The 17,350-nt window shown below is 40.1% G+C and overlaps 1 protein-coding gene and 1 long non-coding RNA gene across 2 annotated transcripts in view; one reads left to right on the top strand and one right to left on the bottom strand.

Annotated features, from left to right (window-relative positions):
• The first annotated feature begins 2,012 nt into the window (after window positions 1-2,012).
• Window positions 2,013-3,263, top strand: tap (basic helix-loop-helix neural transcription factor TAP). Its single transcript, XM_034327304.2, has 3 exons — window positions 2,013-2,199; window positions 2,348-2,545; window positions 2,754-3,263. Exons 2-3 carry the CDS (start codon window positions 2,360-2,362, stop codon window positions 3,261-3,263), a joined length of 696 nt encoding a protein of 231 aa, XP_034183195.2. The 5' UTR covers window positions 2,013-2,199; window positions 2,348-2,359.
• The window catches only part of LOC143306080 (uncharacterized), a 48,101-nt gene continuing 33,251 nt past the window's right edge, over window positions 2,501-17,350 (bottom strand). The window contains exons 4-5 of the long non-coding RNA XR_013063481.1: window positions 6,219-6,314; window positions 2,501-5,674 (exon numbers count right to left, since the gene is read on the bottom strand). This is a non-coding gene — a long non-coding RNA (uncharacterized LOC143306080). The remainder of the gene's footprint in view (window positions 5,675-6,218; window positions 6,315-17,350) is intronic.

The raw sequence follows: 17,350 nt of genomic DNA on the forward strand, positions 1-17,350 counted from the left end.
ACATGCGATGCTTTTAAAATCTGAAATCAAATGGATGCTGCATAAGCGATGCAGCACCTCGCATGCAAATCAGGTCTATAGAATCTGGTATTATACACGGCTTTCCTTTAGTGTCAATTCGATAGAGTCGAGCGAATCGCATCAAAGCGTGACATGCAAATCAGGTAACATCATTGATGATTTGTACTCGAATTCGATCAACCTTTCGTACAATTCCTTTCATTTCTAAATGGTTGAATAAGAACACCTTTCTTAATACAGTGATCTGCTGATGTAAATAGACATAGGTAAATTAAATTCATTTGTGAAATTATTTTTATCGCAATCAGATCTCTAAGAGAAAATTGGTATCGTAATAATTAGCAAAAAAGTATGTAGAAAACTGATTGCAGTTTATTAGAAGAGTGCTTATATCATTCCACTTACATATCAGAAAATCACTGATCGAGAACATTATAATTATGTAAATGTTACGGTCTACAAATATTATCCGTTCTCTGCTCACGATACAATAAAACACTAACGCAATTTCGATAATTAATAAAAATTTTATGATGCAAGATAAATGCTTGTTCTAAATTGATTCATGAAGGTTTTATAAAAAAAGTTAATGTCGGAGAAAATTGAGTACATGAACCCCTTGCCTTGTAATTTTCTCAATGTTAAGGCAAAAAAGAAAGTTGAAGTATTATATGTACATACTTTGTGTTTAACGATCCTTGTCTGTACAAATTGTAATTAGAACTAAACTTGAAATGTAATTACGAGGTGTCGAATAATTGGCGTGGCAGTAATTGACGTACATTGATAGAGCTGTAGATATCATTGATTACAGCTCGTCCTATCATGCTACCGGTGATCCCTTTGCATATTGATATTTCGTGGGAAAGTGCGAACAATCACTGATACTTCTAGAAAACAAATTCTGGAATTATCAGTGATTGAACAAAGTATTCATGATTCTAGGTTTACTTTAGGAAAAGATTGGCTATGAAGTGTCAAAACTAGAAAAGTTCAATAAATACAGGTGGTTCTTCTCATGGAAAGAACTTGAACTATTAAATCGTGTAAATAATATTACCCAATTTATTAAAATTATTCATTGATAAAAATAAAAAAAGAGAAGGAGGAAATGGGGTCAACAATCGATTAACTGTAACACTTTCGTCGAAACTTACCTATTCGAGCTGATCTTCCTGTTCGTTTCTATAGCGATGTCCCAGGTATTATCAGCTGATTAGCGAATCTAACAGATGGCCATGGTTGGTTTTACTAGATTATCGTCCACTTATTTTCTATCATATAACCAGTGACAGCGTTGATCGACGATTCCAGGTTGAATATTTTAACAAAAGTGGAAATAGTGACTGGTAAAAATAGACAAATTGAGAATCGTTTTTTTTTTCAAAATGAGTGAGGTAAGAAACAATCTATTAATTAAAATAAATAAGGTGAAAGATAGAGTAAAATAGTAGAACGTGGTGAATGTAAAGGCACCTGTGCAATGATATCCAAGTGTACACTGCAGCAAACATGGTTAGCATCATAAAGCGCAAACCAGCTCTTACTATTTTACAATTTACAATTTTATAAGTATAAAATTAAAGAAAAATAAAAAATTAAAGTATTAGTCCTGAAAAATTAGAAAGCATAATTCGTTAAGAAAACATAAAAATTAATTAGTGATCTATCAAGAAACCCTTACGACAGCAATTTAATAACATACCACACAATTTCCTCTTCGTTCTCCCGTACGAGCTCCATAAAGAGGTGTAATCGCCCTAAAAACCTCTAATCTCCTAAACTAGACGACTACATCGCCATGGCACGCGTCTAATGCACACACAGAGGATGGTGGGGGAGAACGTTAGGTGCCCCTGTGTCGTGATTATGGGGTGAACTGTTGGTACGGTGCCCCATAGAAGGCGGTCCGCCCTTATGGAGGGGGCAAAATACCCCCGGGACGGTATATATGCTCTAAGAGCCCCATGCCACTTTCGCAGTACCAAATTGTACCCCGTCTCGAACGGTCGTCATTCTTTATTTCGTTTTTTCTCGCTGCCGATGGGGTATACAGTTATGTCGTGACACAACTTTTAAATAATTATTTAAAACAATTATCTAAAGTTCAAGTGAAGTGATCGATCGTTATCTATTCAACAAGGATTAATTTCATTTTTTAATTCGAACAATTATTAGGTAAGATTGATATAAAAAAAAAACATTAAATATTTAAATTTCAAAACGATTGCTCATAGAAGGATTAATTCATAGTATGATTCACCAAATGATTTAGTTATTTGTATAGGATTGTATAATTTGAGCTTTGCCTTGCGTTTCTTTTCAGGAAATATTCAGCATGTCCTCGGAGTATTCCTTCTGCGGCGAAGGAGGTTTCGACGAGCTCTCGAGCTCTTCTGATTCCGGCTTCGACGTCAGCTTCGAATCACCGAAACACGAAATCCAATCGGATAATCTGTTTCCACCGCTAAAAGAAGAGAAACGCAAGAAGCCTCGAAACACAAGGTGCAAAAGTCCTACACAGGTAACTGATTAATTTTTCCATTGAAAATACAATATTAGAGATACTCAAAATGAAACAACGAAATACTCTATATTATCTAATTCTCAAGAAATCTCCATTCGATCCTGTGTCCCGTTTCGAGGACCTCTCGAGCAAACCTCCCGTAACTACCGAAAAAACACGCAAAAAGACGGAAAGATCGAAATCCTCACCATTGATTCATCCGCAGGTGCTCAGGCTGAAAAGGACCCGTCGGATAAAGGCGAACGATCGCGAACGGCACAGGATGCACACATTGAACGACGCGTTGGAACGTCTGAGGATGGCATTGCCGACGTTTCCGGAGGACACGAAGCTGACGAAAATCGAGACCCTTCGGTTCGCCCACAACTACATCTGGGCGCTGTCTCAGACGTTGGGAAATTCCGAGACGGGTGAGATCACTGTGAACGTGGGCAACGTGACGGTGAGCATCAGCGAGAACGGAAATATGATCACCTCTTCGACCGGAAGCTGTGCGGTGGCGGCACAGAAACGTCTCGGACCGTCGCACGCGAACTTCCCCTATCCCCAAGAACGATTCGTTCCCGAATGGCAGGAGTACGACTGCTACAGCGATCAAAGTGTCAGTCCGCCGATGCAGTATCAACCATGTTTCGATCAGAGGATGTATCACACGCAGCATCAACATCCGACTCCACATCATATGGGACCGAATAACATGTATCAGTGTCTTTAGAAAGTTCCCGGTGAATGGTGTACCCTGAAACTGCGAAGGGTGACATTTTTAGTACAGCTATGCCTGGTTGGTGCTCGTAGATTTTGGTCGGTACAAATATCGCTATGAAATAGCGAGGTCGAGGACTGAGGGCTGTGGATGTTCACCGGATGAAAGTCCCAAATCTGCAATCACTAACCGAGTATTAATATAAGAAAGAGCAAGGAGATAGTACAAACTTCGGTTAGGAGAATGAGGCACGAGAATGACGAAAGGGATGTGTATTACGAAAGAAGAATCTTATGGACAGATTTGCAGATAATTTCGAAGTTTCGTATAAGGGATGAAAATTCTCGTAAAATATGTACGGTAATAGAGAGTGGTATGACTCATCGCCGCCATTGTATCGTTGTAACGAGCCACGATTCTTTGGGGTTGCCGTAATTCGGCGATGATATTGATATAAAAGTGTGCACGAATTTTAGTAAATCGAAACTTCGAAGCATTCCATAATTTCCATAATTTATATACAGAAGCCAGTGATCGAAAACCAAAGAATTTACATCCGCAGTCATTTACCAGATAGTATGAATCCATAGTTTTATGAATCTTTCAATGACACACCCTTCCAAATGTCAAAGAGCGTACTTATTACAATTTACAAGTGAATTATATGTAAATTGTGTCTCGGTCGTACTGTACTCGAAATCAAGCAGTGTGTTGATTGGAGTTTAATTCGTGTAATTGTACAAAGAGTAGGCTAACGTACAAAATGATCGTTATTTACTTTGTAAGAGAGCATTCTATTTGCAACGAATTACTAGGATTAAGGTTAAAGTTAGCACGATCGTGACTAGGATTTTAATTTCGATTGGTCTCGTTTATCTGTAAACGCATCCCGTATATAATTATGTAAGCACGTACTAAAGAAAATCGCGTTCCTTTTCTTTTCTAGTCATCGATGCTCTTAGGTTGATCTCGAATGTTTGATCTCACCCCCTTTGTTTCTAGAATATTTTATTATTTAAGCACACCTCTCCGTCAGTGCTCTTATCGGATCGTGAAATCACCGATTCAGGGAATATATATTGTACAGAATTTATATCTTATCAATAAATCATATTTTACCTAATTGTTTACCATTCATTACTTTTACCTCCAAAATTGAATCACACAATAAATGCTAATATTCCTGACTATAAGTTCAAAAGTTACGAAATTATCTAGATGAAATTTTGCTACTATATATTTAATTTTACTCGCTCACGATTTGTAAGAGGGATGATAGATAAGCCACGTTTTCGATCAGTAACAAAGTCATCGTCGAAAGAGGGTAAACGAATACGCAAACACGATGCGCGGCGATTAAACGGTTATCGTTTCACGAACGAGCATGCTCGAGGCACTTTGCAGGAATGAAGTCCTGTTGAAGAATGAAGGAGCACGTGCCAGGACACGTGTCTTTTGTAGAAATCATCGCGGGACAGATGTATCGGCAAATCGCGTTGAAATTACTCCTACCCGCCTAATCCGACGGATTACCCGAGGAACGTGACTCTGAAATGTTCGAAATCGGTTGGACAATCGAAAAAAAATTTTACCTGCTCCTTCAGCCCTCATCCACGATTTCCTCTGAAATTGTAATTTATGTTCCCTACTTCTGAAATGGGGTTGAAATGGAATTTCGATCAGGGAATCAAAACAAGAATCACGCAATTTTCATGCACGAGGAACAGACGTGAATCGGAAGATCGACAGGAAAATATTATTTTTCCATCCTGAATTCAACAGTCCAACGGTTATTTTGATAGCTTCCGCCCTGTTTGCTCTTCATTTGATCGATCCAGTTCACCTATTTATTTTTCTAACACTTAGCCATCGTGTCACTAGAATGGAACACCCACTTGTTCTTGTTATGGAAATTATTTTCCGAGTATGGTGCTACTTGATCGATCGATTTTCATTTGCATTTATCTAATTTTCTAAGAATAATCGGCAGCGATCGGGCCGATATCGATACGTATTGATAATGTCAATCAAATCAAAGTATAACACCAAATCAATACTTTTGATTTTGGAAATAATATGTCCAATTTCTCATCGATCGTGTTCTAACGTTGCAAACAGACAAATAAGATATTTTTGCTTATAGGAGACGTTTAACCGGTTGATCAATAATTTCGTATACAAGACCTATTTGCAAACAAGCTGCAAGCTGCGACGAATCCGTTAGCACGCTCGATCGTTTCCCCAAATCTCGCCAATAATGGTAATGCTTCAATGGAACCATTATGTCGACGACATATAACTGTGTGCACAGCCACGACAGACGGCCGGGATACGTAAAGGTGTTGGATTTTGGGGGGATTCAATCAGTTTTTGCCGTGGACACTGCGCCCCGTAACTGCTTCCATCCCATAGGGGTGCGACGCCTGAAAACAAGAAATTGGAAAACGCGCTTGATTTATTTTCCAGGATGTTTCCTAATTCCGTATGTGTTCACTTATCTAAAACACTGACGCGTGTCAAAATAAATTAAATTCTACAAAACATAGAAAAAATAAAAGGTGCCATTTATATAAAAACATCAGATATCGCGCAAAATTTCGTTCAAATCCGTCTGCTGAACTAACAATAAGCTGAAGAACAATAAAGTCAAATCAGACGCGTTCTCCGTGCGATTTAAACAAAGATTGAACGAGGAATTTTTTACAGGCCATAAACATCGAGCCGCTGCATTTGCAAGCGCAGTGATTTCGCTTTGATCGACCTTTCGTTGGGTCGTTTCCGTCGAGTGCACATATCGATCGCGTTCACGGCCCTCATTGTACCGGGGCGCTGGTCTGTATGGTGACATACTGGTGGCTGACAGAGGTGCTCCCCCGTCGAGAGTACGGGTAGAACCGAGGGTACCGTGGACGAGTAGGAAAAAGGGGGAGACGAGTTTTCCTAATTCATGAAAATTCGTGAAATTACCTTGACCGATCGGTGAACGCTTAATCGAAGATTAATGGCGGTGATTCTCTGCGACGTGGAAACTCCCTCTTGATGGAATAATTGCTCGACTGGTCCCTGAATGACAGACAGAGAGAAAGAAACGTTATCTAATGAAAATCTGAAGAGGACGATAATAAATGATTAAAATATAGAGAAAAAATTAGCTATGTTACAACTATGTTAAATTGGTCTAAGTAAAGTGGTCGAGTTTTAAAGATTCGAATAGCGTTCGATAGAAAATTAGATCCATCCGGAGGAACAAAGGTGACCCCGATTAAGGAACGAAACCACCCCCGTATTTACCCCAAAGGACCGTCGATAGACAGCGGAGGGTGTAAAAAGAAGATTCAGACAAGCATCTTTCGGCATCGTATTTCGGCATCTGTTTAGACGTGACGCGTGGGGTAGTACGGGCTTTTCATTGCAACTTGGCATTTGCAGGCCTTTGTGGTAAACCACGAACAATACCGGTTAGACCGCTACGTCATGGGACACACCCCGCGAACACCATAGACGTCTATTTCTCTCTATTTCAATGCCGCGAGCGTGATGGCTCGCTAAAATATGGAAAGCCTTATTTGTGCTTCAGATCATCGTCCCTGCGGAGAATAAATTGAATTAACGAGCACGAGACTCGAGATGTTGATGGTTGATCCTTCTGTAAAGATGCTTACTGAATCATACTGTCGCAAGAATGAATAATAAATAATTATTATAATTTGGAAATTTTTGAAATAAGAAAAATAATTGTTTGTATGGAATAAAAAATCCGTGGACATTTCAAGTCGTTAATAAGAACTTGACAACAACTGGCGAGAATCTGCACGCTATGGTTTGACTCTCGCGATCGAAGTATAGGGGACAGATGTCTACGGGGGGCAGGTGTACCCCAATGTACGCGTGCCAACCAACCCCCCACTGTGCTGCCATTCAAGACTATAATTTACTTGAAGAATGCCCGAGCCAGCCAGGCATTCATCCCGGAATGACGTGGATTACTGGTCCAGGGAGCGTCGAGTCCTCGAAAGTCGATCGGGAATCATCGAATCCCCGACGATCAACGATAATGTTAACGATCCCTCGTGCCGTTGTTCAAGAAACTTTATTGCGAAACACCCTTTGATCAATGCAACGTGTATTAAATGCAATATTTGTTTGAAATAATAAAAACTTTGTGAAACTTAAATGTTTGCAATTTTTTTTGTAGTTTCGAGTAGTAAACCACAAAGGAACTGTTTTTCCGATTTTTCATGATATTTAATATACTCTCCATTGACAATTATTCATTAATAGCATCAATCGATCTGACACTTAAGCCAGCCTTTAATCACATGTAAAACCGGGATTAAAAGCCGTGCCGAAGGCTCGCTGGACAAATCATTGATTTAACGTCATTGTGAAGCATTCGTATCGGCGCACGTTTTATTTGGGATTGTAGGGTGAGCTTAGGCAGGATTACATGCGCGCTGAAAACATATTTGATCTACAGATCTTACAGTTGTGTGCGTTTTATTCGACGTACTTCGAATACGATCCAATCGAAGGATTTTGGAAAATTGCACGTGTTGATGCAACAATTCCAATAACAAAAGGAAACACAATAAATTTTTGGTTTTTTTCTGTTTTAAAAATTCTGAAATTGTGAAGCAATTAGTAGGGTCCATTTCGTGCAACAGTAAATGTAACGGTGCCGGATATAGAATTTCATTTTTCGCGCTCGAATTGGCTCGTTTCATGAATTCGTCGGACAAACGGTTTTCCCTAATTCTCTAAATCGTCTGCAAATAGTAACTCAATATCGCAATTGGAACACCCTTCGGATTTCTAAATCGCCGGCAAACAGTAACTTAATACGGTGAATGGTGGTTTCTCAAGGTGCTTCAATAGGAGTGGAACAGGCTAATTTCACGGAAGCGTTACTTTCGTGAATGCTCAGGTGTTCGACATGGTCGTAGGTCAGCGGTCAGTCAATCAGGGTCGAGAAACCCTTGGCGACCCTTCGGAATCACCGTTTATTTTTCATGAATAATAAAATAAGCATTTTCTATACAATTTGTATGACTATGTAATAAATAAAAATAAAATAGATACTAGAATTTTATTCGCGACACACCAGCTGAAGACCATTTAAACGTATGCAATGTTATTTCTACACTTTACACGGTGCCGGTCCCATAAACAGTCAAGTGGTGCCGTAGCTCGTGCCCCATACATTTCACCGTCCTCCTCGCACCCCGAAAAATCCCTTTGCCATACTCCCTCTTCCCTTCCTAGTACCACACTCACTCGTTGCCCCCCTTCAGTCACTGGCTGGCAGCTCATTAAACACCCACAGCACCCTTTGCCCACCCCTCATCCTGATTTAACTATTGTTTAGCTCGCGTGTGTGCGTCATCACCCACAAGGGGAACGATCTAGACTTCTGTGTACGCCGTTTGACGAATGTACAGGGTGTAGATGGAAGTTTCGCCATTTCTACGAACCTTCTTAACGTAGAATCGGGGTTGAATTCGTAAAACTCAGAAGTATTGTTTAATGAAAATTAAATTTTCGTATTTTTCTAATTTAAGCTCTCAATTTGGTACCTTGTCTTAAATTATTATTATCACATCTGTATTATTCAAAATTGCGATTACAAAAAATTTAAACTATTGATGTATTAATTTTCCAATTGAAATTTTCCTATTTCTATTCTTTTTACTCATTAGGATAACAGAATTTACACTAGTCATAGACTTCTGTTACACCCTGTACGTTTTCGTCATAGGTGGTACAACCACTAACTAAGGTACGTTCACCGACATGTTCACCATCACTAGAGAGATCCAACGAGCCATCTGTCTCGACCAACGAATCGCAGTGGTTCTTACTTTGATGCACTCGAATCGGGAGTTCATATCACTGGGTATCTTGCGAGGAGCGATGGGATTTGCACCCTTTCGATGATCAATCGATGGAACCCATTCTTATGATCACAAGTGTACAAACACTAACTTAAGGAACAATTTCTTCAATGAAAATTCTAAATATTTATCTGACAAAAATTAAATAACGTCAGGTGTATTATTGTGACTCGAAATTGTTTGAACATTGGTAAAGGGTAGTTCGATTCCATCGCTATCGAAAGAAGGGTAAGACAACGAAATTTTGCGTGTATCAAACGGATGTCCTCGAGCGATCCCTTCGGAGAGGCGATAACGAGGCTGAGTGGTGTCGAACGATCGAGGGAATTTCTTGCATCAATTATTGTTTCCTATTGAAATTATTTGATCCTGGCTCGTTAAGCCTCTTCTTAAAAGAATACAGGGAAAGAAGGGAAAGAGGGAATCATACAACAGTAGTTACAATTTTTTTTCTAAGTGGAGGATCTTCGAATGATTAACACCTTTTTATAACTTTGCTTCATAACCCGCCTAACTCGAAGCACGGATATTGAGCACCACCGGAAACGCAGAAGTGACGTGTCCCACCGGCAAGTACACCGGCTTCTGCTTTGATTGTGAACCTACCGACCCCACCACACTTCCACCCCTTTTTTCCTCAGCCACCCTGCTACGACTACGGCCCTGTACTACATTACTATTTCATAACAATCGCATCGTGCATAGGCCGATAAATGTTATGTCCCGCACGTCACGGTTCGTCGAACGAGCTAAATCGAGAATTGACTTTGATATTAAAACTTTCATAGTCGCCAACTATAAAATATTGTATTTTTATTTCGCGATATCTTAAAATGAACCTGATACTGGATTACGCAAGAACAATGCACTTTACCGTTTCTCTTGCAAGGGAAACGCATTAACGATGACGTTAATGACCACCGACGTCGTTACGGATAATTGATCGATTTTCTTGAGCCAAGTAACAGGAGACGATGGTGTCGACAACGTGCTGCTTTATTCGAAGAATAATTACTGTGTTTAATCATCCGTTAATGTGTTCAGTATCGTGGGGGTCATTTGTGTCTGGCAATAGAGATTTAATATAATCGAGTAACTGAAAGAAAGAAAAATGAACGCGTTAACGAGGTAAGGGTTTCCAATGTAACGAGACCTTACATCAGCATTTTTCAAAAATTTCAAGCTGTGAGAATATTCATATCTCAACAGCGTATCGTGTTTCACGAATAATTGTAATTTATTATACCTTGCGCTGAGTACATCGTGAACACCTTTAAAAAACGAAAAATAGGGAAAGGTGTTCGATTTTATCCAACCCTTTTGCCGCTAACGAGATCGTAACGGGAACCCTATAAATCTCAACGGCTACTTCCTGTTTCCCTTGGGTTCCCCATTGAATGGAAGCTCCGTTATCCGGATGCAAGCGGTGTTCGATCTGAGCGTGGAATTCGTTAAAGAAATAATTCATTGAGATGGAACTAGGAAGTAGATCCTCGAAAAAATCTCACGCTCAAGCAGAATCTATCGATAGATTCAAAGGATCGTCGGTTCGATGGGCGGTTAACGTAACATTTCGCCGATTTTGGGAAACGAGTGAAAATCTGTCGGTGTAACATTCTCTTGAAGGGTCAAAAGCGCGAAAATCCTTCGTTCGCGGTTTCCCTCTGATCTTCGCCGCGAAGTGGTAAATTTCAAAGGGGCCGACGAGGTTTCTCGTAGCAAGAAACGACCGTGAAATGGGCGCACGCTTCGCCAGGATTTCGGGGTGGCCCCAGGGTACGGGGGTGGTCCGGTAAAATTTCGTAAAAGCGTACTAAACGGGCCAGAAGCGGCACGTGAGAAATTCGAAGCTCGTGTGAAAACCCTGATGAGAATATTAAGCTGATTACGAACGTGTCAGATATTAATGTAAATTAAAAAAAAATATATTACAATTTCAAACAAAGAATGATTTAGTCTTTTCTACAAACCTCTTTAAAAACTCCTAAAATTTGTAACAATCTTACAAATACAGGAAAATAAATATTTTCACGAAAATAAGCCTAAAAAAAATAATAAATAAATGAAAGGAAAGTATGAATAGACCTGTTGTGCCCTTAGTCTTGCAGAAGAAAATGAGGAGGAAGTACAAGACGAGCACAAAAAATTACAGCACCTGGGACAATTTTTTACTGGTCCGGAAACGAACACGAGTTTATTAAGTCGTAGGATTTTTTTCAAAGCTCACTTCCGTTTGTTAAGAAAAAGCATGCATAAAACGGCTTCCTAATCGACGCGTTACGAGTGTGGTGATCGACCAGCTCGATTTTCCCGAAGCAACAAGAAGAGGGGCGAACGAGGGAAAATCAAACAGCGTGGCTAGTCGCGAATGCCGTGGCGAATCGATTTTAATGCATCGGAGAACGTGACTTCGGGGGTGCGTGCTACCTTTGTGGACCACCGGTTGTGTAATTTCAAGGTATTTAAGCTACTAACGAGGCAAGCACCCCCGATTTTCCCTTCGTGTAACGTCACATAGATCGTGGATTATTGGTACCGCTCGTGTGGCCCAAATACAGGTCGATACTAATTGAGAAATTAACAGCAGAGAATAACCCTCGAAAGGAAGTGGGTATTCCTATAAAAGGAAAATAATTCTGGATTAAATACTTTATCACTTGACTCGCCCTCGGAGTGATCGATAAACAGATCAAACGTACAGATTCTGCCAATTAAACTGACAACAAAATTATCGTGTACGATACGGTGGTATCACTTCCAACCCCATTTGACGATCCTTTCCAGCCAATCAACCTTATCCACACTTTTAGTATTCGACACGTGGCAGCCACGCGACCCGAACGCATCCCCGATGCACATCGGGCACGTGCGTGTTTCGCGTGTTAACGTTGCTGTTAATTCAAGTACGTATTACTCACAGATAACGCCTCGGTGAAAGAAGCCGAAGAATAACAAGAACAGGATCGACGGGTCTGTCGTTTGCGAGCAAAATGTCGCGTGCCACCGTGAGTGCTCCTTGAAGGACTTAAAAAAGCTTGTCTTCGAACCAGTTGTTACAGTGTAACAGCAGCATAGAGCCATTTAGTTTTTTCTAAACCTTAGGGGATAATGTATCTTTAAAAGGAGGATCAAAGTTGTTACATCTGCTACCTTTGTATTCGTATAAATTTTTATAAATATTTAACACAGCACCTTCTTAAGGATTTATTTATATCATTAAGTGTTATCGCTTTAAATAATGTTAGATGTGTTACAATAATTAAAAATTGGAGTTTTGTATAAAATGAATAGAGAATTCGTGTATTATCACCGGGAGGTTGAAGATCCATCATTTTCCCTCGATTCATAGGAAGACCACGAATTAGAGCGGTGTGTAATAACTGGCACGTGTTGCTTTTCATCCGGCACGTGTACAGGAAGACCGAAAAGCGACTAAACGCTTGCGCCACGTGTCTTTATCACTAGGTAGTCCGCTTTGAGAAATTGATACCGGGAAACTTCACACCAGGGTGCACGTGTCCATCTAGCAGCGTGTCAAAGTGAACGTAATTGAGATATCATAGCTGCTTTCTCACTGGCAAGAGAAACCAGGCTGATCTAGAAGGATTAGCATTATCCTATTAACATCTCACTTTCATTTAAGGTGTCCATGGAATCCTTCCACTTGAAATTGTAAGGTTTTACAGTTTTCAAGTTGAACCCCTGAATTATTTCAAAGTATGAGATTATAAATTTTAAATAAAAAATTCTGAAAATTTGCAAAATATCTCGGTGTCTAGAGAAGATCATCCAGATTTGTTAACATCAAGTCGTACGCTGACAAATCGGTTGTGGCCAATCTTGGGTAACGACACGTGCCGGTGGAACGAGGCGGAAAAATAAGCGTAATTGAGATATAAAAGGCGGTTTTGGTCGATGAGAGATTTCTGGCTAATTCGAATACTTGCACCCTGCTTCGACACGTGTCTTCAACGCGTGCGAAACTTCCAATAGCACGTGCTCTAATGCAACGTTTCCCAAATGCATCTGATGCATCGAATTTCTTATGCACCGTGGCCCAAATGTTTAAGCATATCATTGCAAGGAAAATAAAATTTAAATACGAAAAATTTGTTCTTTTTATAGGGGGTTAAACTTCAATATTTATCGAGTACTGTGAGTAATGTATGATGACATTACCGTGAATAGGAAGCTAGAGTATGAATAAAGAGTGAAAGAGACGCCTGAGGATATTTAACCTGGCTTACACTTCGGTAAACGTTCCGACCACGTGAAGTGCCGCTGGCCGTTTGCAGAGTGTTTTCAATTAAGACGCGTACACTGATGAAATAAAATTACTCGAGCGTTAATGAAACGAGCAAACATCGTGTCAATGTACGATACTGGGGGGATGATTTTTGAAGATCAGAGGGGATTGTACCATTGCAGCTTTGAAATTTTTCATATAGGTAACATACGACACTCCTCTTTTTTTTAAACATAATGATTATTGGTAATTGAACGATGATAGTAACGAAATGGTGAAATAAATTTAAATTCACCAGGGCGCATTTGTTGAATCGTATGTACCCGCACTTAAATCCGATCGAGATAAGGGATTTCTCGCATGTCCGTACAAACGAATTCGTGCCCTTCGACCGACAATAAACTGTATTATCTTGGATCCAGTCCACTCGGTGCACCCCAGCAACATCAAAAGAAAGAATGCGATCAAGGGTGGCGATCGATAACGCAATAACCCCAGATACTCCACTTCATGTGTAATTCTACACTCATCTAGGAACATTTATACGTTCCTTTCTTTGATGTTGTTTCCATGGTACGTACTTAGAGTTTCATACTCCCGAAAAGCTTCTTTTTTTCGGGGAATATAAATAATAATAATGCACTGAGACTTTTCATTTACAAAAAGAAGATTAAAGGATATCAATAATTATAGAACTTCATTGGTTGTTGGTTTAAACAAAATTGAAATAAATTCAATTTCAAATACAAAGCTTCTACTGAATTCATTTCCTACTACCTTCCAAAATTAAAAATTAAACTCAACCCATGACTCATTCATGGCAAAATCTTCCAACCGCCGTTTCGAGGGACCGAAAGGGTGTATCGAGGTGGATCTAAAGAGAAACAAAAAGGGCACATTAGAAACTGCTCTGAATCTCGTTCTGTCCGAATAATCAGATACCTTTCTGTTACTACCAGGTGAGCTTGTTCGAGCGAGTAACGCCTTTTGACGTTAACGCCATGCCTCTTGTGTGCTTCGAGCAGCATAAAACGCAGTCGACTTACAATGGCAGATCTTAATCTCCTATCCGTGTTCCTGGGTACCCTGGCCCATTACCATTATGTTTGCACTCCAACTATCACTCTATTGTCTCAGTTATCTAATGGAACATCGACCTGATTGCTTCGTGGCAACGGATTTGTCAACCCTCTATGACCATCGGTTCATTTCCTATTGTTAGTTACCATTGAGTGTTATTTCATAGTGGTAGCAGGAAATTCAGAAACTAAAAATTGATGAATTCTTTGCTTTTAAAATATTCTCATTCATATTGTGAACGAAGGTAAACGAAAGGATTCTGAATTCTCCGGTGCTACATCGTTCCACGTAGAATAGTCGGTACATGGAGATGATCGCAGATGTCTGACGAGTAGAGCTGGCCACTTAAAAACGAAGTGGACCGGCTCGACCCGGTGGCTGAACGAAAGTAGTACAGTTGCCATTCGTGGTAAAATAATATCGAGGAGAGTAAAAAAGGCTGCACGCGCCATTGACCTTCTATGAACGTTACATCAAAACGAGGCACGACTGAAGTAGAGGGTGGCAAGCCTGTCTACCCAGTATACACAAATAAACAGACAGACAGACATTATTTTTTAGGGGAGACGGTTCGTTAAAAGTGTTGCCATTATTTTTTTGCTCCTCTGGACTCTGTAAACTGATGCAACAATCGACAGAACGTTGGATTTGGATAATAAAACAGATCAACGTTAAATTAACCATCATGGATCATTACTTGAAATTAATTACAGCATGAAATATTATGAAATTTCCCAAACATTCCATTGATCCTTTTTCTATTAATAAAAGCGATAACGTTGGATTATTTTGGCGAGCATCAGAACGTTGAGTTTCTAAAGAGATAATGATCGTTCTTAGGAGGGAAAGCTAGAATATAATACGCGAAGATTCCCTTGGGACAAAGGAGAACGTATCCTCGCCAACTACGCGGACAAAAGAGTCTCTCAGCAGGGTATTCCCTAGAAACGGGTGTCTGACTCGCCGATCCGTTCGATCAAAATGCGTTTCCGATGTAACGGACCAGTAAAAATAATTTTTATACCGATCGATCTCGGACAATAACAAACCTAACAGTACATCAGCTTATTTGTAAGGATCCTTGTTAGAAATCGTCTAGTATTCCGAGGACCTTTCGTGCGATTTAAAAAAAAGAAAATATGAATCACGCGAGTGACAACACGGGAGAGGCTCGGTCGAACACGCACCGGTACCTGTAACCCCTGCGTTTGTCACCCCAAAATCATCTTTCCGGACGAACGCTTAGGCAAAATGAAAATCGTTCGCACGTGATAATGCGAACGTCAGTCCATCCCCTTTCCGAGGATCATGAACTAGCGAAACGAGAAATGCTAATGAGCTTCTAATAGTTTTAATTCTATACACGAACCCCTCGCGTGATTTCCACAGTGAACTTAAAAAACGTTTCCTACAACATCTTAGGCGGTACAACAGAGTTTCTGGGGCGAAATGTGTGACAAAAGGGAGATTTTCGGGGGACGTGCAGTAGGTGTGAAAATCCACGTGGTGAGTTTGGTTGACAATACATGTATCCTGTTTTTTGTAAAATTGGAAAAAAGTGTGGACTGGATTAAGTTTCCGGAAGAGCGGTCCAATTAGTTATGCAATATAGTTTGACGAAACTAGAATTGAGAATCCTAAATTCCAAACTCGAAAGTCTACCGTGCGTCGCCGACCTTCCGGACGGATTCTTGGTATTTATAGGAGCACCGTGAAGAAGACCCTGATGACTGAGAAAAAAATTTCTAAATCCCGTAAACGGTGAGATTTACGAGTGGGTCTTCAATGACCCAGTTTCGCCATTCAAGGGTTAAATCTAAGATAAGGTCCGATCGATCTGGTCTCTATGAAAAACAAACTGGCCACCCATCGTCGATCGGTGCTCCATTATCTCCGGGCTGTCACGGCTTTAGAGGATTACACGTCGATTACGAGGCTCAATTTTAAACTGTCCGTATCCCTCTCGCCTCGCTTCAGCAACCCTTTGCGGGTTACTCCATGGTTTTACAATCAGTCACCCGTGCTGTGACACGACCGACGGCTAGAAGGGGTTGCCTCTTTTCGAAAAGCGGATTACGTTTCTCATTCTGCTTTCTTTCTCTTTCTTTTCGCGCTTTGGACAGCGAATCGACGTCCCAAAATTCTTGCTGATCGATGGCTTTCGACCTGGAACGGATCGTCGATTGCTGTTTTTCCATTCGAACCTTTGTGCAGGGTTCAAAATAATTAGAGGGTCTCTTGTGCTGAGAATAAGTCGAGTATAGGGGATGAAAGGTATACTGTATTTTTAATATAATATTTTAACTTCCGTGTAGTTCATTTAAATGTAGACAAATCGTTTTACAGATACTTAAAAATTTTTGAAATTTTAAAAATTTCAAGAATCATTCATCCCGTTTTAGTTCATCCTTTTTAGGATCCATAAACTGCAGAATGGTTTCACGCTTTTCCTCCGGCTCTTCATTTTTTTCCCAACCCTTCGCGACAGTTTCGCACGTTACTGTTTACTACCGGCACCACCCCTTTCGGTGTTCCAGGGCGTGGTGATTTTTTCAAAGGGTGCCAGCCGGTTTTCCGGAATCAGATGACCACAGAAACTTCACGGTTTTATTTGAAGACCTATGATGGCCCCAGTGTTTCTTTCTTTTGTCATCTGAGATTTATGTCGCTGTTCTTTGTACAAGGAAAGTTGAATTTATTGTTCAATATAATGGGGTTGGAAAGTTCTGTTTACACAGCACCACTATTTTAAAGTCAACCTTTAACTCAGAGAATATTTACTATCGAAAATAAATGAACCTTCATTATTTTCTGTTACCCCCCGAGTATTTATTATTTTATTAATTAATGTACCTATTTTAATTCAAGAGAATTTTTATGCA

Source organism: Osmia lignaria, chromosome 14, assembly GCF_051020975.1.
Source record: "Osmia lignaria lignaria isolate PbOS001 chromosome 14, iyOsmLign1, whole genome shotgun sequence".
Taxonomy (NCBI): Eukaryota; Metazoa; Arthropoda; class Insecta; order Hymenoptera; family Megachilidae; genus Osmia; species Osmia lignaria.

Coding starts and splice junctions, on each gene's coding strand:
- tap (XM_034327304.2), top strand. CDS start 2,360: ATGTCCTCGGAGTATTCCTTCTGCGGCGAAGGAGGTTTCGACGAGCTC. Junction 2,546..2,753: donor GGTGCAAAAGTCCTACACAG/GTAACTGATTAA, acceptor ATTCATCCGCAG/GTGCTCAGGCTGAAAAGGAC.